A 27,824-nucleotide genomic window follows, 5' to 3' on the forward strand; every position below is an offset into this window, starting at 1 on the left:
ACAAAAGCTTTCTTTACCCCTCTCTAATAAATACCCCTACAACTTAGTGTCTATAATACATGTCTGTACTGCCAATACAATAATCAAACTATTATCGGTATTCACCTTGACCCAAGTCAAACAAAAAAATAAACACATACTTTTTCCAAAATCAAAGCCTACCCTGTGGATTGCGCTGGACCCTGGTGTTATTAACACTACAGCTCTTCAAGTCACCTCGACCTTTCATCGACCTGGACCGTTCCTCATATAACCCTGCCCTGGCTGACAGAGCCTGTCCACAGAGGTGAGTTTGTCTCGCCCCTTTGTCCATTGTCTGGGGTGAGGGTAGCCAGCTGAAGGGTTTGGCCTGTCACCCGTGTGTTTCTGTGAGAGGGGGAGACGGGTCTGGAGAGAGAGAAGTTGACCAGGTGTATCGCAGAGCGTCTCAGTGCTGGTCATGACCACAGCTCCATGCAGATAGTTGAGAGAAGGGTGAAGTTAGTGAGAGAAGTCAGGAGACGCAGGATGGTGAGGTGCTGGAAACGCTCAGAAACTGGCAGGTTGGAGGACTCACAATGTGTGGTAGGAGTGGGATTCATCTGTACCTCAGTGGTGCTTTAAATGATCTGTGGCAAAATTATGATTTTTTTATTGGACTCAAGTTTGTTTTTATTACATATTGCTCTTGGAAAGGTCATTTTCATAGAAATACAAAGTTGTGATATTATTTGTGCTGTACTCAGAGTATAGGTGGGTCATTTCAACTGTAGAAAATGTGTTGTTGAAGTCAACAATATTGTTGAATCCATAAACAGACACCCACCCAGACAAGAATGACTATGTAGATTGTGATAAGCTGTCGTTGTGAATGGTCTCATCCTCAACGGTCCAGCAGTGTCCTACCGGTTCCCACACAAGGCATTCTGGGTGACCCTCGGTGCCACTCTCCTCCTTGTCATCATCGCCCTCAGCGTCACGGGGCATCTATGACTCAGACATCCAGACGAAGAGGTAGGAGAGACAACTCACATCTGATTCACCTGTCGGAACGCAGTGCTTTGTATCTGGCATTTAAACTATGAGTTGCTGTAGCCCAATCAAGCATAGAAGCACACATGACTGTAGTTGATGGACAAAATATTCGCTCACACTTGTACAATCACAATGTTGATAGTGAGTTTACACTGAGTAAACCTATCCCTCTACTGTAGTCTTTACAGGTTGTTAGAATCACAGTTCCGGATCAGACTGGAACCCTGATCAACCGATCAGCATTGGTGGGCAAGCACAACAACCTGGTGACCTCACAGGCCAACCACACGTCCACTGTGCTCTTTGATGTCAAACATGTAGGAAGACTTTTCTGAGTTGAAAGTTTATTGAACTGAGACAAGCTCCAACCATTCTATTGGTGTGGCTGTTTCTCGGTATTCAACAACACTTCACTGAACTGACTCATGTTTGTGCAGGGTTTGATATGTTACAAGACTGAGAACCGGGATACTTGCTTCCTGCGTAAGATGGAGAGATCTGATTCTGAAAATGTGCACTCCCTCCTCCAGCTATCAACGCAACAGGTATAGATGGTCACTCTTTCAATTTATAACAGCGTATGAAACATACTACTTTGGATTTCACATCATATGAGTCTCAGAGGAACTATGCCGTTTTGGGACTTAAATTGGCATGGCAACAACTAAAGGGTATGCAGAAACAGCTTACTGTGTCAGCCACTCTCCAAACCAACCTTTGTTTTTATTGGAGCTGAGGTGAGTCACACTGTTGCTGCTAATGTGTGAAGTGGCAGTAGGGGTGGATCATAGGAAGGGACTCATAGCTTAGTGCCACTTCTGCCTCCCTCTCCATACCCAGCCAGACCCTATCGGATTTAGGGGTGTTGATTTTGGCATCCCTCTCCTCTCCCAGTCCAGAGGGGGGCCTTACATGCTTATAGTGTAGTGAGCCTCTCTAGGACTGAATTCCTCAGGGCATCTGATCCTCCTAGCCCCCTCCCTCCCCTGGATCCCCTTACAGGTTGGGACAGCAGTGAGGCTCAGACCTGCACAATGGCCACTGTTTGAGGACTACTTGGTTTGTTAAGGCATCGCTGTACTGGAGAAAGAGGAGAAACTATGGTTGGTTAGCGAGGAAAGAGCAAATCTGGCAGAGGACCACTTTTAATGAGGTATGCTTTTTGGTTATGTGTGGTCAATGGTCATTACAGAATGGATGGGGTGCTTTTCTGCTGTGGAACTGTGAATCTACAGGGCCATGATGACATCCAGCTGTGTCCTTGCTGCCTATTCATTAGTTATTTTACTTCATGAGATGATTACTTGCTCAGATCAAATTGAATAATGGTTATCTAATTTAGGCCTAGGCTAATTAATCTATTCACAAGAGCTCGTGTGTGATGAAGCTACTCATGTCATTTACCTCATAGTGAAGGGCCACTGCAGCTGGACTCAATCATTCATTGGTTGTATAGACTTAAGTTACTTACATAGAATAGCTCTCTCAAAAGATATGTCAAAATCCTAAGTGTTTCATGCTTTTCTCATGGTATCGGAGTCGTTTGAGATGTGACTCGCATGGTATCAAGTATCTCATAAAACTAGACTTTAGCATCAGACCCACCCACTGATTGTGGTCATTCAGTGTCTGATTTACTGGATAGACTTAATGCTGGGCCTTTCTGGGGTCAATCTCTTCATTCTGCAGCACAATGCTCTTCAGAGTGGAGGGAAACAGGTTGTTAGAAGGTTTGCTCAGGCATAACGGCATGTTAAGTGGTCCCTATCGGACTCATCAATAGTGTACATGGTGCAATTACTAAATGGTCTTTGTGCCAAATGAGAGAGACCAGAGCTGAGACAATAACCTGGCAGACCACTGAAGTGATCTAATAAAGATACTGCACTATAATTACACCTTGAGTTTGTCTGCAACAGCTATTTTGAACCATTCTGTCATTATATGTTAATTTACACCATTTTTATTTGTCGTTTGAAAAACCACTGAGTTCAATCAAACTCCTCTGGTGTACATGTTGCTTATTCTCATCATTCCTAATAATCCTGAAATAATGTGCTCCAACAATTACAAATGTGATCATCTCCTGCCAGGAGAGTCAGTTGGTGTTGTTGGGGAATGAGACCCAGAGACAGACAGAGTTTCTGGGGGTGATGGGGGGCAGTCAGGTGGACGTGTCCACCCTGGAGGAGCCTCTATAGGCCCTGTGTCAAAACAGCTCCATCCACTGGACCAGGAGACAAAACGGTGAGACCAGGGAGTGGGACTACCCTTCTTCACATCATTAGCTACATGCTAAATACACATTCACTTGCCTTGGCATTTACAATGACATAAGCATTAAAGATGAAACTGTGAAGCATTTTATTTTAAAGTGTGTCAAATGTTATATTAAATTCTGAGAAGTCAATAGTCAAAGCAAAGACCTGAGCCCTTTTGTTAAACAAGTTCCTTGCTCCATGTCTGTGTGCTGGCAGAGGTTTCCAGCATAGAGCAGCTCCCCGTCTGTGTGCTGGCAGATGTTTCCAGCATAGAGCAGCTCCCTGTCTGTGTGCTGGCAGATGTTTCCAGAATAGAGCAGCTCCCTGTCTGTGTGCTTGCAGATGTTTCCAGAATAGAGCAGCTCCCTGTCTGTGTTGGCAGAGGTTTCCAGCATAGAGCAGCTCCCTGTCTGTGTGCTTGCAGATGTTTCCAGAATAGAGCAGCTCCCAGTCTGTGTGCTGGCAGATCTTTCCAGAACAGCGTGAGAAACATAATCCTAAAAAAGTGGTGTGTGACCTTTACAAAGTCACAGCAGTAAATAAGAACAACCTTTAGGCTGAACTCACTGCTACCTAACTACAGCAGGTAGATGACCAATACAGTATCGAACTCTCTCTATAGCAGAGAGCACTGATAGCCAACTATTTCAGAGGATGAATTTGCTACTCTGAATCACCAAGTGAGTAAAACTCAATGGAGATGCGGTTCCATTAGCAGGCAGTAGTTATGACTTGCATACTTTGGGGTTTTGTTGGTCTTTTCACCCAAACTGCCTGTTCAGTAACAGACCTTCTCTCTCTGTGAAGGTCCAGGTAAACAGTGTCTAGTCTACTTCTGCATAGACATCTGCTTCCCCAGTAACATCTGTGTGTTTGTCTGCTTCTACTACCTGCCGGAGTGACCTGCATCATCCGGTCTCAGGCAGCACATACCAGCACTGATCATGGAAACAAAGTGCTACTTCTCATCCCTGCTAAGAAACCGGAGTGTCGCCGGCTCCAGAAAACACTGAATACAACCGGGGAACAGGAGCCGGCTTTCACTCTCAATACTGCAGCCCCTGCCACCTTAGTCCCTCCTATGCCTCCTCTTGCTGGAATGTCTTAAGTTAATTTTAAAGTTAAAGTTAATGACCAAGTTGTGTACAGATTCTCTTAATTAGGGTACTAAAAAGAAAGAAAATGGAAAGATGCTAACACTTAACACTAAAAAAAAACAAGAGTATCAAGACAAAAGCACCACAGAGTAAATGTTGCAAACCAGTTAGTCTCGTTACTGGAATTCATCATATCCTGTACGATCACACATGGGATGCAGCCCTGTTATATCCTGAACAGTCACTGGTGGGATGCAGCCCTGTTATATCCTGAACAGTCACGGGTGGGATGCAGCCCTGTTATATCCTGAACAGTCACTGGTGGGATGCAGCCCTGTTATATCCTGAACAGTCACGGGTGGGATGCAGCCCTGTTATATCCTGAACAGTCACTGGTGGGATGCAGCCCTGTTATATCCTGAACAGTCACTGGTGGGATGCAGCCCTGTTATATCATGAACAGTCACTGGTGGGATGCAGCCCTGTTATATCCTGAACAGTCACTGGTGGGATGCAGCCCTGTTATATCCTGAACAGTCACTGGTGGGATGCAGCCCTGTTATATCATGAACAGTCACTGGTGGGATGCAGTCCTCTTTCCAGATATCCATCAGATTTTTTAAAGACTTAACTTTTGAGACCTGTCACCTTTGATTAAGTTAGTGAATTTAAATACATTCATCAAGCTGTGGCCCATCACGAAACTCCTTGTCCAAGCTATAAGACAAACAAGGCCATGACACTCTCCCTGAATGTAGTCCTTTTGACAAATATAAAAACAGCCCCTCCCCTCATAAATAATCAACTTTTGTGCAAGCAGAAGCTGTGAGACAAACATAGACAGGAGGATATTTATCTACAGTCACAGAGCTTCGCTATAGAGTAGCTCCTCCTCATCAGCCCAGACACAGCACAGCCTTCTGATGGCCGCTGTATTCCCTCTTAATCTCCCCAGTCTCCACACACCACTGCCGTCCCGGGTTGTCAGAAGAGGCTGTAACACATACATCACACATTTATTAATCGTTAAGTCAATCTAGCCACACTAGGAAGGAAGTCAGTCACTTTCAAACGCAAAACGATCATTCACTCTAGATCAGGTCTCTCCAACCCTGTCCATAGAGAGCTACCCTCCTGTGGGTTTTCACTTCAACCCTGTCCCTAGAGAGCTACCCTCCTGTGGGTTTTCACTTCAACCCTGTCCCTAGAGAGCTACTCCCGCGTACGTTTTCACGTCAACCCTGGAGAGCTACCCTCCTGCACGTTTTCACTTCAATCCTGTCCCTGGAGAGCTACCCTCCTGCACGTTTTCACTTCAATCCTGTCCCTGGAGAGCTACCCTCCTGTACGTTTTTTGCTCAAACCCCAGTTGTAACTAATCTGATTAAGTTTATCAACTAGCTAATAATTAGAATCAGATGCGCTAGATTAGGGTTGGAGTGAAAACCTCCAGGATGGTAGCTTTCCAGGAACAGAGCTAGATCGTGTCAATACACAACTCATTTAGTAATGATCATAGTATTACCATAATACAACTTAGCACTGACCTGTCACAACGTACTGTGAGTCTCCAGAGAAGGCACAGTCCCACATCAAGCCTTGAGACGTCTCGCCAGGGTTGTTACTCCATGCTCAACTCCGTCAGAGAGTAGTTAGACATCCTCCTCTTACACATCTGGTCTGTCGAGCAGGTCTCCAGCAGCCTGTTGGGAAAAACACAGTTAAGTCACAAAAAAAAAACTTACTATACAAGACATTCAATCAAATCTGACTACTACAGATTAGTATAGGTTGTATTATGCACACATTCCTTAAAAGAGGTGTGTGTGTGTTGTACTCACGTAGAATCACGGCTGAATTTGCAGCGGCCGGAGTAGTGCTTATTAGCAGGGATCTTGGTTTTGGGGATGAGCTGTGTCACCTCGTCACCCATCCCTCCTGCCAGGTTCCACACATAACAGTTTCCCTGTGAGGTAGAGCGAGATCACAATTACCACACTGAACAAAAATAGAAACAATTTCAAAGATTTTACTGACTTACAGTTCATATAAGGAAATCAGTCAATTGAAATACATTCATTAGGCCTTAATCTATGGATTTCACATCATTGGGAATATAGACATGCATCTGTTGGTCAGATATACCTTTAGAAAAAAAGTAGGGCCGTGGATCAGAAAACCAGTTAATATCTGGTGTGACCACCATTTGCCTCGTGCAGCGTGACACATCTCCTTCACAGAGTTGATCAGGCTGTTGATTGTGGCCTGTGGAATTTTGTTCCACTCCTCTTCAATGGCTGTGTGAAGTTGCTGGATATTGGCGGGAACTGGAACACGCTGTTGTACATGTCGATCCAAAGAATCACAAACATGCTCATTGGGTGACATGTCTGGTGAGTATGCAGACCATGGAATAACTGGGACATTTTCAGCTTCCAGGAATTGTGTACAGATCCTTGCAACATGGGGCCGTGCAATATCATGCTGAAACATGAGGTGATGGAAGCAGATGAATGACATGAATATGGGCCTCAGGATCTCGTCACGGTATCTCTGAATTTAAATTGCCTGTGATAAAATGCAATTGTGTTCTTGTCCGTAGTTTATGCCTGCTCATACTATAACCCCACTGCCAACATGGGGCACTCTTTTCACAACGTTGACATCAGCAAACCGCTTTCCCACACAACGCCATACACTCTGTCTGCCATCTGCCCGATACTGTTGAAACCGGGATTGTGCAAACCCACAGTTTCATCAGCTGTCTGGGTGGCTGTTCTCAGATGATCCCGCAGGTGAAGAAACCGGACGTGGAGGTCCTGGGCTGGTGTGGTTACACGTGGTCTGCGGTTGTGAGGCTGGTTGGATGTACTGCCAAATTCTCTACAACGATGTTGGATGCAGCTTATGATAGAGGAATGAATATTCAATTCTCTGGCAACAGCTTTGGTGGATATTCCTGCAGTCAGAATGCCAATTGCATGCTCCCTCAACTTGAGACATTTGTAACATTGTGTTGTGTGACAAAACTGCACATTTTAGAGTGGCCTTTTATTGTCCCCCAGCACAAGGTGCACCTGTGTAATGGTTATGCTGTTTAATCAGCTTCTTGATATGCCACAACAGGGATGTAAACATAATTGGGCACAACATTTGAGAGAAATAAGCTTTTTGTGCATATGGAACATTTTTTATTTCAGCTCATGAAACAAACACCTTGCATATATATTTATGTTCAGTGTATATTATGTATTAAGAGTGTACAGTCCAGTATAATATAATTCACTTGTTAAGCATACTGACCGAGCTATTGACTGCTGCCATGTAGGTGGTGTCAGGGTCGATGTTGACTGAGTTGATGGACACTTTTGCTTCAGGAATAAGCTGCTCATTGTGATCGGTCTTCAGATCACAGATAAGGATCACACCGCTCATCCCCCACGATCAAGTCAGCCTGGAAAATGCACAAGCCCGATTGAGAATCAATTAGATACAATAAACAGAGTTTAAAGAAAGTTAGGATTAGCCTAGGTGTTTATCAACAGTTAACAGTACAACGCTGACAGTCCAGTAACAGTGCACCCTCTAGTGGTGGCATATATTAAATCAGTTTTGCAGTCCAAAAGACACACCCAGGCTAACGTTAGTTAGCTAATTAATTTGCTAGCTATCATACAGTAGGCATATATTAATAATCATATATTTAATATAAGTAGACATGCACTCATAATTGAATGTGAAGCATATAAAGCACCCACAAGCCACCGGTGGCTGAAAACACAATCATCGCAGGTTGAACAAGTGACGGGATAGGGTGTGTCTTTTATGTGTTTGGACCGCAGGCACTGACTTACCTGGTTGGGATGAAGACACACACACAGTTGATGGGAGCATTGACCTGAAAGATCCACTGGCATTGCAGGTTCCTTGATCTTGGACCAGAGCAATGTTCAGCTTGGTAAGAATGCCATAACATGGCCCACAGGCAGGCAGACAGTATTATCAACAGTACCTCAGGTCCCAGATGCGAGCCATGCAGTCCTCTCCTCCTGTGTACATCCAGCGATCCAGCCCACTGACGCCGTCATAGTTTATGACCGGGGTTGGGTTATTGGAGTTTAGATCACACATACGGATGTGTTAGTAACCTTTGGAATAGAACAAAAGACACAGTCAAGCCCACATTAATTATGATAATTATATTTATGGTTTTGCATATTTTATTTCTGAACAAACCTGCAGCTGCAATCATACTTCTGTCGGGAGTAACTTCGAGGGAGTTCACTTGCTGAAAGTACTGGTTAAGAATATAATTAAAAGGTTGCTAGCTATAATCATTGTGCAACAACATACATATTAAAAGGTAGCTAGCTATAGTCATTGTGAAACAACATCCCTATGAGCAAAATACATATTTTAAAAGTATGGTGCTCACTGGGGTGTTCACAAAAATTTCTCCAGGAGTTGGAGACTTTGAGCACTTTCTAAGTTGTTACAACAACAGCTGGTCTAGAAACGAAATGAAGGCTTAATCTGCAAGAAAGGTCTTGATAAATTCGTGTGAAGCAAGTGACGGTAAGGATACCGAGTCTTGGTGCTGGACTGTCCAGGTGTAGATGCCGCTGTGGGCCTGCCAGAACCGCACTGTGTGGTCATATCCAGCGGTAGCCAGAATCAACGGGTCGCTACCCACTGTCCCCTGGCCCTGGTTCACATTCATGCTTGAGTGCAGGTATGTCGTCACTGTAAAACGAGCGGTAAACAGCATAAAATATTAGAGGCATTGAAGAGAAATAATGCTAGCGAACAATAACTTTCTTTCACTGTTAACGTTAACTAACAGGTATTTATAATGTCAACAACTCGCCAGACGTTAGCCTAGCTAGCTTTTTTAGCTCTGGTCCATGCGCACGCGTTGGATATTGCGCGTCAACGAGAGCTACAATTTAGTTTTTCTCCAGCACAGTATTAAAATCTTTATCTTGATGAGTTTCTAAAATATATTAAAGCAAATCATTTACAATTTAACGTACAAGAGCGCAGAGACAACTTGTATTGCTGTCGCTCGATGGACCACAGAAAAGTTAGCTATGCTAGCTAGTCGCCTTGTCAATTTAGTTTAAACCATTTGGTGGCATGGTCTTGATGACAGTCACACAAATCGTGTCCAAATAGCACCAATACAAATATATTATCTTACCTCCAAGATGTGTAGTATCTTAATGACAAACGTTATGTAAAGATTACCCCTGCATGTGTTATTTCCGGAAATACTTAAGGGCGTCAAATAGATCCCCACTACAACAAGTACTGTACAATAAGTTCCGGATTCAAATATTTTTTGGGGTACCGGCTTGGTTCTTCAGTCACTGGTGGTGGCAAATATGTTCTACTGTGGTGGCGGTTGTTTTTTTTCTTCTTCTTCTATGATATTATGGCAGTCCGCAAACATACTGTAACGACCCTGGGTGGAAATCGACTCTACCGCACGAGAATGCTTTTGCGGCACTGTTGATAGCGCGCCGGACCTTGGGCTAGAAGGTCGAGGGCTCGTGACCTGCTCCCTGCCTGTTTCATTACATTGGTGTCAGAAGTGATCGGACCTCGCATCCACGACAGTGCGTGTGCCTGGCCGGTGAGCGCGTTCCTGTACGATGTAGAGACGCAAGCTAGCGCGAGAACGTGCTCTTTCAAAGGAGGGAGTAGTGTAACGACCCTGGGTTTATAACCGCCGAAATCGACCCTGCTGCATGAGCATGTTTTTGCGGCACAATCGATTGCGCCCCGGACTTCGGGATCGAAGATCTAGGGTTCGAGACCTGCTCCCTGCTGTTTCATTACAATACGTTATAGGTGCAATGCAGCCACCTTCCATGTGGGGTGAAAACTGAGGAACTTAAAGGCATTTGGCATTCTCTGGATTTATGGTGCTTTCAAGACAACTGTGAACTCTGGAAAAAAACAAGGTCAAATCATGACGTCAGTGATCTTCAGGTCGGAGCTCTAGAAAGAGGCCCGTGTTCCCGACGTGGAATTCCGAGTTGGATGTCCGTTGAAAATGTATTTTCCCAGCTGGAGATAGTTTTTTTTATGAGTTCCCAGTTGTCTTGTACTCACTGTAGTCTGAGATTTCCCAGTTCTGACTTTCCAGTTGTTTTGAACGCGGCAGAAGTCATGCTGTCAACCTTTTCTGGCCCACAGTGTTGAGTGTGAATGTTTATCCTTTTAAGCTTGGAAAAGAGACCCTTAACCCAGATTTGGACTACACACACTCTCCACCGAATAACAGGGGAAGCAAAATAGTGATTGCTTTGCAACGCTTGCCGTTGGCCACTGATTCATTTCAAACCACTCATTGTTGAATTTGCGATTTCCAACTTGTTGTGTAATGTTTAGATCCAATGGCCAATGAGCACCGACACGTTTGGTCTATCATTTCTCTTCATATGACAAGGATTAAAAAGGTTTTGCTAGTAGATTGTCAACGTGATTCATGATGATGACTGCTTGTCTAGCTTGCTAGCTAAGATTTTGAAAGTATAATGTTGACATGATCAGTCCAATGAAAGCTACGGTAGATATAATGTGATTTGAAGTAATTTTATCTGTGGCCAATGACCTTGAGCCTTCTTGGATGGGCACTTCTAATGTAAATAAAATCAACAAAAAAAGAAGCATCCTCAAACTGTGAACTGTGTTTATTTTCGGCAAACTTAACATGTGTAAATATTTGTATGAACATAAGATTCAACTGAGACATAAACTGAACAAGTTCCACAGACATGTAACTAACAGAAATTTAATAATGTGTCCCTGAATAAAGGGGAGGTCAAAATCAAAAGTATCAGTTAGGATCTGGTGTGGCCACCAGCTGCATTAAGTACTGCAGTACTCCTCCTCATGGACTGCACCAGATTTGCCAGTTCTTGCTGTAAGTTGTTACCCCACTCTTCCACCAAGGCACCTGCAAGTTCCCGGACATTTCTGGGGGGTATGGCCCTAGCCCTCACCCTCTGATCCAACAGGTCCCAGGCGTGCTCAATGGGATTGAGATCCGGGCTCTTCGCTGGCCATGGCAGAACACTGACATTCCTGTCTTGCAGGAAATCACGCACAGAACGAGAAGTATGGCTGGTGGCATTGTCATGCTGGAGGGTCATGTCAGGATGAGCCTGCAGGAAGGGTACCACATGAGGGAGGAGGATGTCTTCCCTAGAGCAGATTACCAACCCCTACACTCTGTATTTTCCGCTGGCTGCCCCTCCACCACAGAAAGCACTGAGCTAGGCTGAAACACTTGTATTTCGGAGCTACCTTAAGAAAGCTTGTATGCGGCTTTATTAACTCAATATATGTATTTTACATTGTCTGAAAAATAATTTGTGACACGTATTAATGCCAAAATAACATGCAACAGGCAAAAAATTACAGGTCGCCACTGTTTCATCCATTCACCATAAGGTTCAATGGACTTGCATCCACCACTCCTGGTACGTGGAACGTGGTGCTTTAGATTTTCAGCCTTAATTTCCACCACAACGCCAGAGATGACACCCTGTTCAAAAAATCAAAGCTTTCTACATCATACTCTGATAACTCCCAGAGACAGTTTATTTTTGTTCTTGTGATATACAATAAATCAATACCATACCACTCCTGGTCAGTTTGATTGACTCCACCTTTCCCAGTACACCCTCCACTCTCTCCTTGACCGCAAATGGATCTCCCAAAATCACATTTTTATCTATGAAAAATGACTCCAACAAGAACGAGGCATTATCAAACCGAGTCTTATCTTTATGAACAACTTTAACCCGTTTTGCGCCATTCTTCAATGCTACAGTTTTACACTAATTTCCATAAACTTTACTCAACGCACCATCCAACCTCTGCCTTCTTCTTCTTTGGTATTATGGTGGTCCGCAAACAAATGTTATAGATGCATGCAGCCACCTATTGTATTGTCTGTGCATCAGCCTACTATTCTGTAGTATGAATTCATTACACTTTGTGAAAAAAAAACTGTCCTTCCAACTAACCCTACACCACTATTCCACTACTTTGGCTGATCCGACACAAGGCCAGCAGCCTGGAAGGACGGGACACTATCGTTCAAAACACCTTGTAACTCTTCTTCAGTAAAATCTCGTACACCCAAGTACATCTCTGCAGCTGCCACCACAACATCTATCCTCTGTGATCCATGATCCATTCCTGCGGTAAAGTTGACAGCAATGGCAATGAACACACAAAAAAACAAAAAAAAAACTTACAGAAGCACGTTATTCCTATCACTCTCTATTGGCCTACTCACAGGGATCCTCTTAGGATCCCTCACCTTGGACCCATCTTCCTCTACTACTCTCTTCACTACCTCAGCATGACACCTTCTGCACTACTCTGATCCTGGCAACCTCAACCTGCCTTTCGCTCACCAGACACCTCTGATCTCCAGCACCATGGTTACCCCTACAGTTTATACACAACTTTTTCCACAGAAACTACACATTCCTGTCTCATTTCCTACTGCACACTTCTCACATCTAGGAATCTCCCTCCTACAACATGACTATAACCTTGACACCTACAATACTGTAATGGGTTTGGGACAAAAGCTCTCATTGGATAACGGACATCATTACTTGACTTTATTTGGTAAAAACTCAGTAGTGCAGACAGTGTCTTCTCAGTTTCATCACTCTCCACCGGGTCTGCGTCACACCAAACGGCGGGCGTCACAGACACTGAGAATCTTTAACTTCATTTGATCCTCCTCAACACTTAACGGCACTCCAGTTCTCTCCTTTCAGCGGCGCCCTGCTCCAGAGAGGAAAGCAAGTCACAGTTCTTGTCCTCAGTCATGTGATGCGGAGTACATACTCCCTCTGGATGACAGAAACGCAAAAAATTGAAATGATTCCACTTCAAGACGCTTTCACCGACCTAACATTCCCAAACCTCTTCTCCCCCCAACCTGACATCACATATGGGTCTGCCAGAAGGCAAGGATCCATTCTCTCCAAAAATCTCATCCCCACTGGGCTAGAATCATCTTTATCATCATGATGAGGCTCAAACTCTGCAGTCTTCACCGCACCTGCCACCACAGTTAATTCATCCCCACTCTGGTCACGTTCAATTTGCTTCTGTAGCTCTTCAAATGTTCTGTGTGATCCACCAATCCATATTCACTCAAAACATGTTCCAATTTTCTCATTTTTTTCCAGTCCACCATCTTACCCCCACCTCATGGCCACACCGGCAGCCATCATTAGGTGGCCTGGTGGTTCCCCTCTGTGTTATTACCGTCATCTACTGGTTTTATACACACAAGATTGTAGCCCAAGATGTTTGTTTGTTTAAATGAACAATAAAATATAGAAACAATCCGGCAAGATCACATACAAAACATCACCATATACAAAAAATAAACATGTAGAGAAATACAAGAAAGGTGTATACTACCTGTATACTGCTTTTACAAAAACACTACGGTATTCAAAAGTTATTGTAACCTGAACATAAAAATCTGGTGCATTTTGGTAAATTAAAGGGGCAATCTGCAGTTGTAACATCTACTTTTGGACTTATAATTGAATGATATCAACCCCTTAATTTTTGACAAATATAACATAAATGCCTCACGAGTTTAGTTCAATAGTTAAAATGTCGTACCCCATTAGAACCCAATATATAAGCTTATTTTACTCCAATGTGTGTAAACAAAGTAAATGTAAACAAACCCCTTTTAGCCTAAAAACATAGTTAAAACTATACATTTATATCATGGATGGTCAGTCGCTGCATCCATTTAAAAACATTTTTTTTAACCTAAAACAGGGGCTTGATAATGCTTTGTTATTGTTTCAACTGCTGATTGTGGCTTTAAGGTCTGTGGCATATGAACATAGCATAAGAGGTGATGGTCCATGACATTGATATAATGCAAAAGCCATCCAGGACAAAGCATTTCGCTCAATGGCCGCAGCACAAGCCAACATGCATCACATTATCCAAAATAATTAAAGCATCTGAATTTCCTGTGTGGACTTGTGAGTTCTAGTCCTTATTTTTGTCCTTGACCTCCTCGTCATCAGTGTACTCAGAGGGTTCCTCTCCAGGTTTCAGAAGTTTGCCAACATAGTCATACTTTTCTGTAAAAGGCAGGAAGTAGAAGAAAAGAACATTGAGTTCCTGAGAGACATTCGCTACACACGACACCACAGCTGAGCTCTAGGACATTGTAATTACTAGCCTTAGCCTACAAAGACTGCCTCCCATGTCTGGGTTTCAATTCACAGCACTACTCAATGTAATTGATTGAAAGTGTTTGATGTGAAGTAGTGTTTGCGACATTATGCCCAGGTATGGTGCCATACTGAATGTGCTGTAGCTAACTCTTCTATCATAGTCAAGTAAAACAACAGACCAAAGAGGTGTTGGCTGAAGCAGAAACAGACTGCAGAAACAGAAACCCCCACGAGGTGCATCAACAGTTTGCACTACATTCTGTTGAGTGGAGTGTGTGCATGTGATGTTGACTGCAAGAGGTAGAAATTGAAAATACAGTATCTAAAGTGTTTTTACCAACTTCTACCAACTCGTGCATTAACTCACGGGTGAACTGGGTCTCCCATTCGTTGAGGCTCTCCTGTTGCATGGCATTGAGGTCTGAGAGGTCATCGTGGGTGTCTTTCAGGGCCTCCTTCTCTAGACAGAAAGTGGCCAGGCCCCTGGAGGCATCTTTACCAGCCAACAATCCATATGGACCCACTGGAGAACAACACACACAGACAAAGAGATTAATTTAAAATGTGATTGTGAATAGACAAACTATTTGTCAAGGTTTATACATTTGCTGATGACTACCATTTAAAGCAGCAATCAGCTGTTGGAAACAAAAGCATACGCCCACCCAGCCCGTTTTGGTAAAAATTAGAAGGATGAGGCTGGAGAACTCTAACCCCACTCAAATTCATAGACAGAGCTATGGATGCAAATACTGACCATCCATGATGTTAAAACTATATAAAACTGTTTTAACCATGTTTACTTACTTTGTCTACAAACATTGGAGTAAAACAAGCTTATATTTGGGGTTCTGATGGGTACAACTAAGCACATGATGCATTTATCAGTTATGTTCTTCAAGAACCAAACTTTTATCTCAATCAATGGATTTATATAATGCATTTAAAAGTCCAACATTTGAGGTAGCAATTGCAAATTGCCCCGTTAATGAAACAAGTATGCACTGTTTCTTAAATTTGGTGAAAATAAAGTTAAACTTCCACCCTCCAACAGACATACCTTGCTCTATTCTAAGATCAGATGGCTTCAAAAATAGCCCAACAACAAGCCCTCTATTCTCGATGTTGAGACTGAAAGATAAGAATTCTTGGAATGAGAGTCAGCCAGTAGGCCTATTATTGCTCTTCAATAGGCCTCAACAAGCCTTACTTTGTGCAACACTCTGGTCTGGCTGAATTTAACATTACACCTCAAGCTATTTGTTCTGAATTGACATGAAGAGAACTGAGGCACACCTCAAAAGCGAGGAACCTCAATAAGATAAATAGTTTACCCTATTATACAGACTGAGAATATATGCCACTTCTACATATTTTCAGTGAGGGTGTTCCTCGTGAGGGCTTGCGTAATAGCGTAGGGCATGATTAATCAACTCCGTGAGAGGTTAGAACATGCCAACTCGGTTGAACACTCCAGTTGCAGCTTGTGTAGCAGCACCTCCGCCAGAGGGCTCCGTTGTTCCGTTTCTGATTACCCGGAATAACGACGTCAGGAAGAACTACGCACGTCAGCGGTCTCTCGAGGCTACAGCTCGCGTGTTGTGAAATTCGATCGCGGGCAATGATTTATGAAGAAGGGGGTGTGGCGTTTTAGAATGGTCGTACTAGTTATACACATACTCAATATACACATACTCAATAGACACAGAGTAAGACACGTATCTATTAAGTTTACTGGGCAAGCCACTTGGCTACAGTTGCGCCAACCATTCATTTGAGCAGAAATAACCAATGTAAATAGCCTACAACTTATTTTACCTGGCCCGTATAATTTCTTTCCTGTGGTTACATCAAACACCTTTGAATTGACAGCCATGAGAATTCTTCGATTTTGAAGCCCATCGTACGGTTGCAGCTCCGCTAAAGTGAAATCTCTGTTCTTGAGTTTAGGCAGAGGTTCCTCAACCTCGCCCACATCTGCAGGCTTGTCTCCGCAGAAGATTCTGAGTAAAATAAATATGCAGAGGCCAAGCAGACTCAAATTCAACGGGGACGTGAACATTTCTTGCAAAATTCCTGAAGAAGATTCCTCGGCTGTCTCTGTATCAGCCATGTTTGGGTGGGACTGTAGGCTACGTACCAAAGATTACTTATTATAAGGTTCCCCCTTTCATCTGTGGCTGACTGGTGACTGTACTGGGACATGAGGCTTATCGAGGGTGTGTGTCAATGCACCAATCACAGACGCCAAAAATGAACTCTTATGCCGTTTTGACCAATGGGCTTTGTGTTTTGAAAAATGTATTACATCAATTTGATGCCTTTAACAATCCTATGTATTTTAATCAATATAAAATGTTCTGCGCATACATTAATTCAGATCTGAATTTTGGTAGCAAATATGACCTTATAATTCATTGAATACTGACAATCTTGTATTGCATGGTGGGTAGGGCATGTATTTTATTTTTTATTAACAAACAATTAAACTGTTATTACATTATTTGAATCAAAAGACGAAACAAATGGGACCTTGATAACGACGTTGTCGTCATTCTGAATAATGACATCACATACTGTAGCTAGCTACTCCTTTTAACGTCTAATATCCTTATCCAATACAGTACAGGATCAAGATAGGCAGAAACTGCTTCTCCAGTAGAAATCCCTGATCACACGAGTAGGCCATTTCATGGCAACGTTGTCAAGCTAAACTCGTGCCAGAAACATGTCATCGGGTTTAACGGACGTCTCGCGACAAAACTGCGCATGTGCGGCCGTCAAATCAGTCACTCATTTCATTATTTGACGAACATGAAAATGCGTCAGTTTGTCACTTTCACGGGGTTGGAGTAATAACATATTCAAATACATAAAACATTGGCTCGAATTTAGGTTGTGCCTTTAGAATTTGAGAAAATATACAACTAGAGAATATTTTTTTCACCTCAGACTTCTCAAAGCCCGGCCAGGTCTGCTTGGTCTGTTTGCAAGCGTTCATGGAATTCTCACGATGTTGCTCCTCTGGGTTTAGAAACTCTGTGTCCCTTTGTTGGTTGAGTTCATGCCGACTAGAAGGGCAGGCGTTGCATTGCATCAACCAATGGTTTAGTGTCACGTCATTGACTGTGCAGTCGGGAATCAGATTGCTGTGGCATATAATTTGGTTAGTTGATATGTTAAATACCTGTCCAGGCGTTCTAAAATTTGGCATGCATCTGCAATGTAGTTGGCAGGAACCCAACCCCTATGTTCAGAGGTAATCTCAGACACCCACAATTAAAAAGTCACATCATATGCTCGATGAAATTCTGGGGGAATATGTAGTTATAAAATGCACCAAGGACACTAGGAGGTCTCCACCTCTCTAAACGGAAACTCAACCAGTTTCGGACAAGTGGTCGAAATGTACCCACCCCTCCGAAATATCGAAAGACGCGAGCGCCTGCGAAATCGTGATTTAACCAAATGATCAGTGATGAAAAATAAGCATACTAGAATAAGTTCCTCGTTAGTCGTAGCATCCCACAGTCCTTCGTCAGATGCTACTACCATGTGTTTGTGCATCTGTCCACAAGAGATTGTTCAGAGAGAGGTAAACTGTCTCTGGCAGCCAAAACAGCCGGATACTCCATCTAAACGTGATTTGATTCTCAATCGCGGTTCTAGAAACATAAGGCCCGCTACTTACATATCACATAAAAATAATTTCACAAATGCAAAATATCCACTTACTGCACACTGTTTTACCACAGTTGCAGCCAATAGTATTTTTCAGTTACACTTTTCTGACGTCCTTCTTCCGTTTACACACAGGTGTTCGGGGACGCTATATATCTAATTAGAACAGGTGATCTCTCTCTCTTCCATAAACAAGAGCGATGCCTTGTCACCCCAAAAATATATATTTTTGATATGAAAGTAATGTTCCAAAACGTTTGTAAACCGTATCGCAAGTAACATGTTTTTATATGTGGGCAGAGCGTCAGGACTTTCGTACGCTGGTCGCACGGTTGTCAACGCTTGGTGTGGGAACACAAGGCCAGAATGGCCCCTTGGATTCGCAAGAGCTAGTCTGATAGGCACCTGACTGTAATGTATTAATCTTGGACACGCAGGACTAATATCTTGCATAATTGCATAAGATCCTCGGTTAATGCTACTACCTTTTATGTTATGTGCATCTGTCCAAGATAGATTAGTAGTGTATAATAATTTTTAGTCACATAAATGTGCTTCACATCAAACATGACTGTTTTCCAGAATCTTGTCTCATCGTTATTTCGTATATACAGTTGAAGTAAGTCGGAAGTTCACATACACCTTAGCCAAATACATTTAAACTCATTTTTCACAATTCCGGACATTTAATCCTAGTAAAAATTCCATGTTTTAGATCAGTTAGGATCACCACTTTATTTTAAGAATGTGAAATGTCAAAATAGTAGAGAATGATTCATTTCACCTTTTATTTATTTACTTAAGTTTACATGCACTCAATTAGTATTTGGTAGCATTACCTTTAAATTGTTTAACTTAGGTCAAACGTTTCAGGTAGCCTTCCACAAGTTTCCCACAACAAGTTGGGTGAATTATGGCCCATTCCTCCTGACAGAGCTGGTGTAACTGAGTCAGGTTTGTAGGCCTCCTTGCTCCCATATACTTTTTCAATTCTGCCCACAAATCTTCTATAGGACTGAGGTCAGGCCTTTGTGATGGCCACTCCAATACCTTGACTTTGTTGTCCTTAACCCATTTTGCCTTAACTTTGGAAGTATGCTTGGGGTCATTGTCAATTTGGAAGACCCATTTGAGACCAAGCTTTGAGACCAATGTTTCTTCAATATATTCTCATATTTTCCCGCCTCATGATGCCATCTATTTTGTGAAGTGCACCAGTCCCTCCTGCAGCAAAGCACCTCCACAACATGATGCTGCCACCCCTTTGCTTCACGGATGGGATGGTGTTCTTCGGCTTGCAAGCCTCCCCATTTTTCCACCAAACATAACAATGGTCATTGTGGCCAAACCATTATATTTTTGTTTCATCAGACCAGAGGACATTTCTCCAAAAAGGACAATATTTGTCCCCATGTGCAGTTGCAAACCGTAGTCTGGCTTTTTTATGGTGGTTTTGGAGCAGTGGCTTCTTCCTTGCTGAGCAGCCTTTCAGGTTATGTCGATATAGGACTTGTTTTACTGTGGATATAGATACTTGTGTACCTGTTTCCTCCAGCATCTTCATAAGGTTCTTTGCTGTTTTTCTGGGATTGAATGGTACTTTTCGCACCAAAGTACGTTCCTCTCTAGGAGACAGAACGCATCTCCTTCCTGAGCGGTATGACGGCTGCGTGGTCCCATGGTGTTTATACTTGCATACTATTGTTTGTACAGATGAACGTGGTACCTTCAGGCGTTTGGAAATTGCTCCCAAGGATGAACCAGACTTGTGAAGGTCTACAATTTTCTTTCTGAGGTCTTGGCTGATTTCTTTTGATTTTCCCATGATGTCAAGCAAAGAAGCACTGAGTTTGAAGGTAGGCCTTGAAATACATCCACAGGTACACCTCCAATTGACTCAAATTATGTCATTAGCCTATCAGAAGCTTCTAAAGCCATGACATCATTTTCTGGAATTTTCCAAGCTGTTTAAAGGCACAGTCAACTTAGTGTATGTGAACTTCTGACCCACTGGAATTGTGATACAGTGAATTATAAGTGAAATAATCTGTCTGTAAATAATTGTTGGAAAAATTACTTGTGTCATGCACAAAGTAGATGTCCTAACCAACTTGCCAAAACTATAGTTTGTTAACAAGAAATTAGTGGAGTGGTTGAAAAACAAGTTTTAATGACTCCAACCTAAGTGTATGTAAACATCCGACTTCAACTGTATCTGCACAGTAAACTGGATAGGCCTCCAAGCTCATTAGAGAATAATGCAATGGTTTCAAAAATATTTTTATTCTATAAATATATATACATATGTATATTTATCACTATACACATAAATAAAGTACATTACAGCACATATACAATAACAAATAAATAAAGGGAAATAAATATGAAAAATGTGTACATTCTATCTAGGCCTAGCTACAGAACCCACAAGCCATGTCAAAGGTGCATCTCAACCATTATTCACCTAATATGAGAAAGCTACTGAAGGACTCGCCACACTTGGACCCAACCACACAACTGGTGAACGTGATTACTGCAGGGCAGACATGTTCTGCTTCACTTCTCCTGGATCAGCGAGGGAACACTGCAGGACATTGCCTCTCATTCCACTTCTGCTTTTGGGAGAGGGAGCGATCTGAAAGATACAGTAGAATGATGTTTTTTTATGTTCCTCACCTCAAAATTCTGAGAAAAATACTTGACAAGGCTGCCACTGACAGGTTCATTCAAAACTTTTTCAAAGCTAATCAGTACCAATGACATAAGGATTTTACACACCTTGATATATACTTTGCATCTTTCTAAGAGAATCTTCCATTTCATCGCCGTTCGCTCATCCTCTGTTAAACTCACAAACTCCTCGGGCTGCAACAAAAGAGGGCAGAGCTGTCAACCATGGTTGCACATTAGGGCAACTGCACAAATCCAGCATAAGCCCACTTATTATATATTGTATTTCCCCTCACATTGCATCCCAGAGTCTTCTCTGCGACAGTGCCGTTCAGGGAGCAGGACTGCAGGGTTCCTGTGTGGTCTGTCACATCCACCAGAAGATCAAACCCTGTGGTCACAGTCAGAGGCTGGTCTCCCCCAGGGCAGGCTGTGTTGGAGCAGCTCTGAATCTCCTCATTCACCTGGTACCTGCACTTGGAACTGAGCAGGGAGGAGACCAGCACCAATATGTAAATCAGGAAAAAGAAAGGGTGCTAATGTAGTTATGTTTCAATGAGATGAAATGTGTAGTCAGAAAATGTGGGATTTGCTGAGAAATGGTGAATTCAATAATCATGTGTCAAAGTGTATCCACTATTTAAACTTACCACCTGCTTCTGATGACTTTGGAGACAGAGGTGTCTAGATCTAGTTTGGAGATGAAGCTGTAGGTGATTCCACAGAACACCTCCGGGTTCTCCTGGGCTTTGAGTTTGAGCTGGCTCACTGTATACACATCACTGATAGAATCCACTGGAGAGAGGAGAACAGTGGCGTCAATAACAGAGAATCAAACATGTAGACCTAACCAAAGATGACCTATTATTGAGACTCTTGTCCCCCTTGCCCATTTTAAATATTTATTGGAGGATTTTTATTTTTGTATTGCTTGTAACTGTTTCGGGTAATGCAAGTTCTTGTGCTGTTAGGGTAATAATCTGTGTGTAAATGTAATCTGTTGCTGTATTTTTTTGTGTTATCTGTGATCGATTTGTTTGTCTTGTGTAGTTTCTTAATCATTGTACCTCAACTGTATGTGTAAACATGTATACGCAGGGCCCAGCTGTGAAAGAGACCTTGGTCTCAGTCTGTGTCCCTTGTTGAAATAAAGGTATAATAAGAAGAAGAAAAATTACATTGACATGATAGTCGAGTGACTGCTCTATATGCAAAATTCGGGGAACTTTCAATAAATTCCATGGTTTTCCAGAAATCCTGGATGGAGGATACCGGCCCTTCTGCTTATTCCCTCCTGATATCTACGATTGATCCAACCGGGATTTTGGGAAAACCAGGGAATTTATTGGACGTTCCTGGAATTTTGCAACCCTACAGCTCTAACAATGGAAACACATGTCCTCAAAGATGGAAGGCAGGTGGTAGGAAGTGAGATCAGGTGGGGCCATTCTAGCCAATGAGAGGGCAGACACGTGTGTGAAAAACAGGCAACACTCCGATATAAAGTTGTTTCTTTCAGAAGTTGCCGAAATTCCACGTGCGTCCACCTATATCAGTGTGCATTCGTACCAACCTAACCATTACCAAACTTCTATTAGATCAAATAAACCTTACGTAGCAAATTAGCAATTCCATTTTTTGTTGACCAAATTTGACATTCTTTCATTGAAAATTCCTCACTTCACAGTCTTATTTTCATTAACAGATTTTGGGTGGAGTTAACCTTCTTGCTTTGCCTCTTCTTCTCTGGCCTACTCATTAGGGTTCCTGAGTGGCGCAGTGGTCTAAGGCACTGCATCTCAGTGCAAGAGGTGTCTCTATAGTCCCTGGTTCAATTCCAGGCTGCATCATATCCGGCCATGATTGGGAGTCCCATAGGGCAGTGCACAATTGGTCCAGGTTTGGCTGGGGTAGGCCGTCATTGTAAATAAAAATGTGTTCTTAACTGACTTGCCTAGTTAAATTTAAAAAATGTGCAAAGTCTCAATTGTATGATAATACTACAGTCATGGTTGTTACCTACCAGGCACATCTCCAGGCCTGTCATCCTCATGCAACACACCAGACTCAGAGACCTCTTTGGCATAGCTGAACAGAAGGCTGGCTTCCTTTGTATCTTATGTATCTCAAAACAGAATCACATTAATTACAGCATAAGGTACTGGAAAATTAAAATATTATATTTGAAAACAATGGTCTACTGTGTCTCAATGGAGAATGTGTTGTAAACAGATGTGATCAATCCAAATAAAGTGATATCCTTACCCGGGTTGACAGTGATTATGGTTTTAGAATTGACTGTTGCTGTCATGCAGTTCCGGAAGCTGTCAAAACCAATCCTGGCATCCGAGATAAAGAGCACTTAAAGTACACAAAAAAGTCTTATTCAGTCAATGACATTTTAAAACAAACACAAAATCTCACATTTCCATTTCACAAAGAATTAGAGCCCACTGTATACCAACCTGTTTCTCTTGGTATCAGAGTCTGAACTAGCTGAATGGCCTCTCTGTCCCAGCTGTGTGATACAAAGGTTATGTTAACTCAGGGGAGAGGATGGGGATATTGAAGACATGTGGGGTACAGTGGAACAATTCCTACCATACTAAGGGAAAAGATGTGACAGAATCATCAAAGAGCTTCACTTCTAGCCTCTGCCCTTTGCGTCCGTCCGCCGTGGTGAAAAACTTTGGCTCTGCGATCTGGAGGGCAGAAATAGTGGTTTGGAAACGCTTTTAGCTTTTCCAATACATATGGTACTTATGCCTCTGGACATGTGAAAATAGGGCCTAGTTTGTGGCTCCTATATTAATAGATACAACTATATAATGATAGTCTAAAGTCACACTAGTGTACCGGATACTACCCTCCTCAAGACCTACTTTACTCTATGCACTCTCAGATCTTACCGACCGAACGGCGGCGAGTATGTTAATGACGGTCCTGTCCAAGCTCTGTCCGTTGGCCACGATGTCTCCCAAAGAGTAGAAGTCCCGGGAGTCCTTCACAGGCAGGTGGAGCAGAGGCAGCAGCCTGTTCATCATCTCTATGTCAGAGCTTATTGATAGCTGGGAGTGAGCTTCACTCACCAGCAACCTGTAGAAGCTGAAACAGAGAAATTGGTTTTGTTACTTGTATTACTAGAGTATAGTCATGTTTAAAAAGAGAACTAACCACTCAGTACACTGCACCTGGGAGTTGAGGGGCAGAATCTATCCTCTTTCTCAGGATCTTTGGTAGCAACTAAAGGATTTTCTATAATAACTGAAGGGGGTAAAATACAGATAAATTAGTGTAATTATCAAAAAGACGAACACATTGTTTCTACATGATGCATTATTTTACATCTTCATAGAATTGAATGCATAATCTTACCACAGTCTCCTATGCGGAAGCTGTTAGAGAGTCCATTGATGTATCCATCGTTGCCCCACAAGGATACATTAATGAAATAGTCTGGCGAGTCTTTGATTGTGAAGCCGAAAGTGAATCTGTCAAAACCAATACCTGAAATGCCAGATATCAGTTCAGAAAAGTGCCAGTAGAGTGTTCTAGTGAGCAAGCCATAAACTTGAGCACAGTAGGCTACAGCGTAGGCATGCCTTGGGGATAAGTCTATGTTTTGGGAGGACAAAGGCAGGAAGCCTCAGTGGACAGCAGGCTATCACTGAATTTGATACCAGTGATACTACATGAATACTTGGAAGTTGTATTTAGACTATTAGATGCCAGTATGCACCAATATTAAATGATGGGGGAAATATAATGAAATTGAATCCTCAACTTTTCCTGTCTGGAAAGCTTTTGACATCAGTTTTTCCAATGATGACTCCAGCCACTCTCTGAAAAACAGAATAGAAATTTCAACATTTTGTATGCTTCAAACCAATTTAGCCTAATCAATACAACAGTCACAATTCAAAATGATTGTTGTAGTCTTGACAGTTTATTTCACTTCAAGATATCAAATTGGTTGAATCATTTTTTTCAAGACGGTGTATCCACCCACAAGTTAGGTTACTGTAACAATTGTATCATATCACATGACTCACCGGATGTGTTGTATTTGGATGTAAATCAGAAATGGCAACAAAGTCCTTAGCTTGCCTGCTGTATGCCATTTTCCAAGTGTTTATCCAGTTCTAAGGTCTAAGTTGCTGAAATAAAATGAATAGAAAACACACGTGTCAGATATTCTACCTGTGTGAGTTAGTAAATGGGTCATTCCACCCATTCACTGCCTTTTGAGAAGTGTAACTTGGGCAAAACAAACTTTAGATTTTACCTAATTTTAACATTGTTATAAAGAGAAAATGTTAAACTTCATAAAAAACATGTTTTCCCATCTCAAGAGGATAAATACAAAAATAGTAAAACTACAGTAAGTGCCAAATAAAGTAACACGGTTGACCATAACAGGGTTGATCATAACAGGATTGTCAATTGAATGCAAGCTTTAAAAAATTCTAATTGTTAAAACATTTCTAGCCTGTCTATGGGTAACATAGGTTGTTATGCTCAACCCGCTCAGTTTTCCACCACAAAACACCCAACATTTGACATAGAATAGAACCAGCATGCATACCTGCTTCTACTCTATGATTTAACTATTAGATGTTCAATGTTTCTTTAAAAAAATAATTTAAAAGTACTAGTTTCATGAGTGTTCAGTTCATGAAACAGAGTTGACCTTAAAATGAGGGACTGACGTAAATTAATCACTAATCACATTAAATAAATAATGATCTTCAGAAATGACTGTTAAAGCAACAAAATAACTAGGGCTTTACAATGGTGGTGTAATTTGGGAGAAATGTTGGGATTAAATGGGTTAAAATCTTTCTAGAAGACACAGTGTTGACAGAGGGCATGTCAAAATCCTGAACTTGGGCATTTTATCAAGCCCTTATTCATATTAAAAATCTAATTGATTGAATTGTACATGTGGTCTATTTTAAATGGCACTTCAATTCATATAACAGGCTTTTAAAATTCAATATTGGTGCACAATTTCTAATTAAAATATCACCAGACGCAGGAGGTACTCTTTTAGTGGAACAATAAACATTGGCAACGTTACATTTTTGGGCTAGCTAAATTAGCTAACTACTCTGGCGACCCTCTGCTTCCTGCCAGACTATCTGCCACGAACCACCTTGCAAGCTAAAAGCCAGGTAAGGCAAACCAATTTTCTCTAAGGTCAGAATAACAAACGATGTCAGATAAAATGCCGGTAATAGATACAAAGCAAATGGGGCCTACTGTTAGTGTTTGTTAGAAAAGCCATTGACATTACCTGGTTCCGTTTGCCTCAGGAGTTAGTTCAGTGAATTTCGCGGGTGTTCCCCCGTCCACCGCACGCGGCGATAGACTAGAAGCAGTTCGAAATGGTACAGTAGCCTTGTTGTTTTTGCAGCGCTGTTTACGGTTAAAGTGTCCGTTTTGGTGGTGGGGGGTGAATAATACTTTATGGTCTAAGAGGCTAATATTCTTGTCTCATCTGCATTGAGAGAGCCTCGTTTTGGATTTCCCCTTGTTCGTTAAGACAGGCAGCCTAACCGTAAGAGCGTTGGGCCAGTAACCGAAAGTGCACTGGTTCGAATACCGAGCCGACAGTAAAAAATATGTTGATGTACCCTTGAGCAAGGCTCTTAACCTTGATTTGCTCCAGGCCCCTTATTACAATGGCTGACACCGTAAAACATCTATCCGGTGTGTATGTGACAATAAAAATAAAGTAAATACACTAGTACAGTAGGTCAGTAATAGCCCAACATTACATTACACTATCATAGAGGAGGCCAATGAAGACCTATCCAAAGCATATTTATTACAAGGTAAATATACTGTATCTTAATCACTGACCTGTCTTTTGCATGTAAAGACAAAGAGGTGTGATTTACAAGCAGGCAAATCCGTATGGACTATGGGCAAACAAAATATGTAAAGGCTATGCCTCTCCACCTTTGAGTTACTCAGTTTGAGATTTTACTCTAACTTTTATACTGTAAATCTATCCACCCTAATATTTTGGCTAGACTTAACCTTTACCTTTCAGATACAACAACGTTCAATACACCTTCCAAAGAACAGTCAAGTCAGGCAGCTGTGCAAACACGTAAAACCGGCAGGAACAATGACGAACTGCCAATGATGCACAGGTGCATTCTACAAGTAGAATATCAAAGCATTATTTGGCATGGCCTGTCTGTTCTGTTCCGTAGCGTTGACGTTCTAGATGTTTCCATTACAAAGAGGGGATAGCCGCAGTGCCTCAGGCTACGGTATTGTCCCTATTCTGAGGCCTAAAATGATCCAACCTACCTGTCAGTCGTTGGTGTGTGTATTTGATGAGACAGCTATGACAGCTCCACCCTTCACCAGATGCTGGGAGCTGCTTTGATACACTAAGCCGGAGCTGGAACACGATACAGTGTGTTACACAGCTGAATGGTTATCAAAAGGTGGAACTGGAAACCGCATTCAGGTTATCGTCAGTCAAGTTCTTTACTCTAATCCTTTTCGCTGTGTGTTGTGTTTTTGGATCAGATGTGTGTGTTGGTTTTCATAGGTTGGACTATGTTTTCTGTTTTTAGTTTAGCCTTACACTGAATGTTATAAATGGTAAATATAGTTATTCTTTGACAACTTTAAAGTAATGATCAACATTAAAATTCCATACAAAGGTGTGTAGGCTGACATTCGAGAGTAAAGTACGGATTTGTCATTTAGGTAGGCCTATTCAATTATCACATTACAAATTCAAATTTCATCAGGCATTTCCTAACAGGGTTTGTGATTCCATTGATCGCACCAAAAATGTATCATGTGAAATCTCCTTTTTTATTGCA

The 27,824-nt window shown here is 42.1% G+C and overlaps 2 protein-coding genes and 2 pseudogenes across 2 annotated transcripts; 1 reads left to right on the forward strand and 3 right to left on the reverse strand.

Annotated features, from left to right (window-relative positions):
- Nucleotides 1-557: 557 nt before the first annotated feature.
- On the forward strand, nucleotides 558-4,482 carry LOC110503132 (annotated as a pseudogene).
- On the reverse strand, nucleotides 3,365-10,981 carry LOC110502901 (annotated as a pseudogene).
- Nucleotides 10,982-14,058: 3,077 nt separating this feature from the next.
- Nucleotides 14,059-16,813, reverse strand: LOC110502902 (membrane-associated progesterone receptor component 1). Its single transcript, XM_021581246.2, has 3 exons — nucleotides 16,441-16,813; nucleotides 14,990-15,145; nucleotides 14,059-14,526 (listed from the first exon to the last, which is right to left on the reverse strand). The coding sequence occupies exons 1-3, from the start codon at nucleotides 16,733-16,735 to the stop codon at nucleotides 14,432-14,434; spliced, it is 546 nt and encodes a 181-aa protein (XP_021436921.1). The 5' UTR covers nucleotides 16,736-16,813; the 3' UTR covers nucleotides 14,059-14,431.
- A 3,757-nt stretch (nucleotides 16,814-20,570) lies between these two features.
- Nucleotides 20,571-27,026, reverse strand: meiob (meiosis specific with OB-fold). Its single transcript, XM_021581247.2, has 14 exons — nucleotides 26,270-27,026; nucleotides 25,026-25,130; nucleotides 24,758-24,815; nucleotides 24,349-24,480; nucleotides 24,165-24,237; nucleotides 23,883-24,078; nucleotides 23,575-23,675; nucleotides 23,439-23,491; nucleotides 23,239-23,334; nucleotides 22,997-23,089; nucleotides 21,624-21,768; nucleotides 21,270-21,456; nucleotides 21,082-21,168; nucleotides 20,571-20,938 (listed from the first exon to the last, which is right to left on the reverse strand). Exons 2-14 carry the CDS (start codon nucleotides 25,092-25,094, stop codon nucleotides 20,834-20,836), a joined length of 1,395 nt encoding a protein of 464 aa, XP_021436922.1. The 5' UTR covers nucleotides 25,095-25,130; nucleotides 26,270-27,026; the 3' UTR covers nucleotides 20,571-20,833.
- Between the last annotated feature and the right edge of the window lie 798 nt (nucleotides 27,027-27,824).

The sequence above is a fragment of the Oncorhynchus mykiss genome, chromosome 23 (genome assembly GCF_013265735.2).
Source record: "Oncorhynchus mykiss isolate Arlee chromosome 23, USDA_OmykA_1.1, whole genome shotgun sequence".
NCBI classification, from domain to species: Eukaryota; Metazoa; Chordata; class Actinopteri; order Salmoniformes; family Salmonidae; genus Oncorhynchus; species Oncorhynchus mykiss.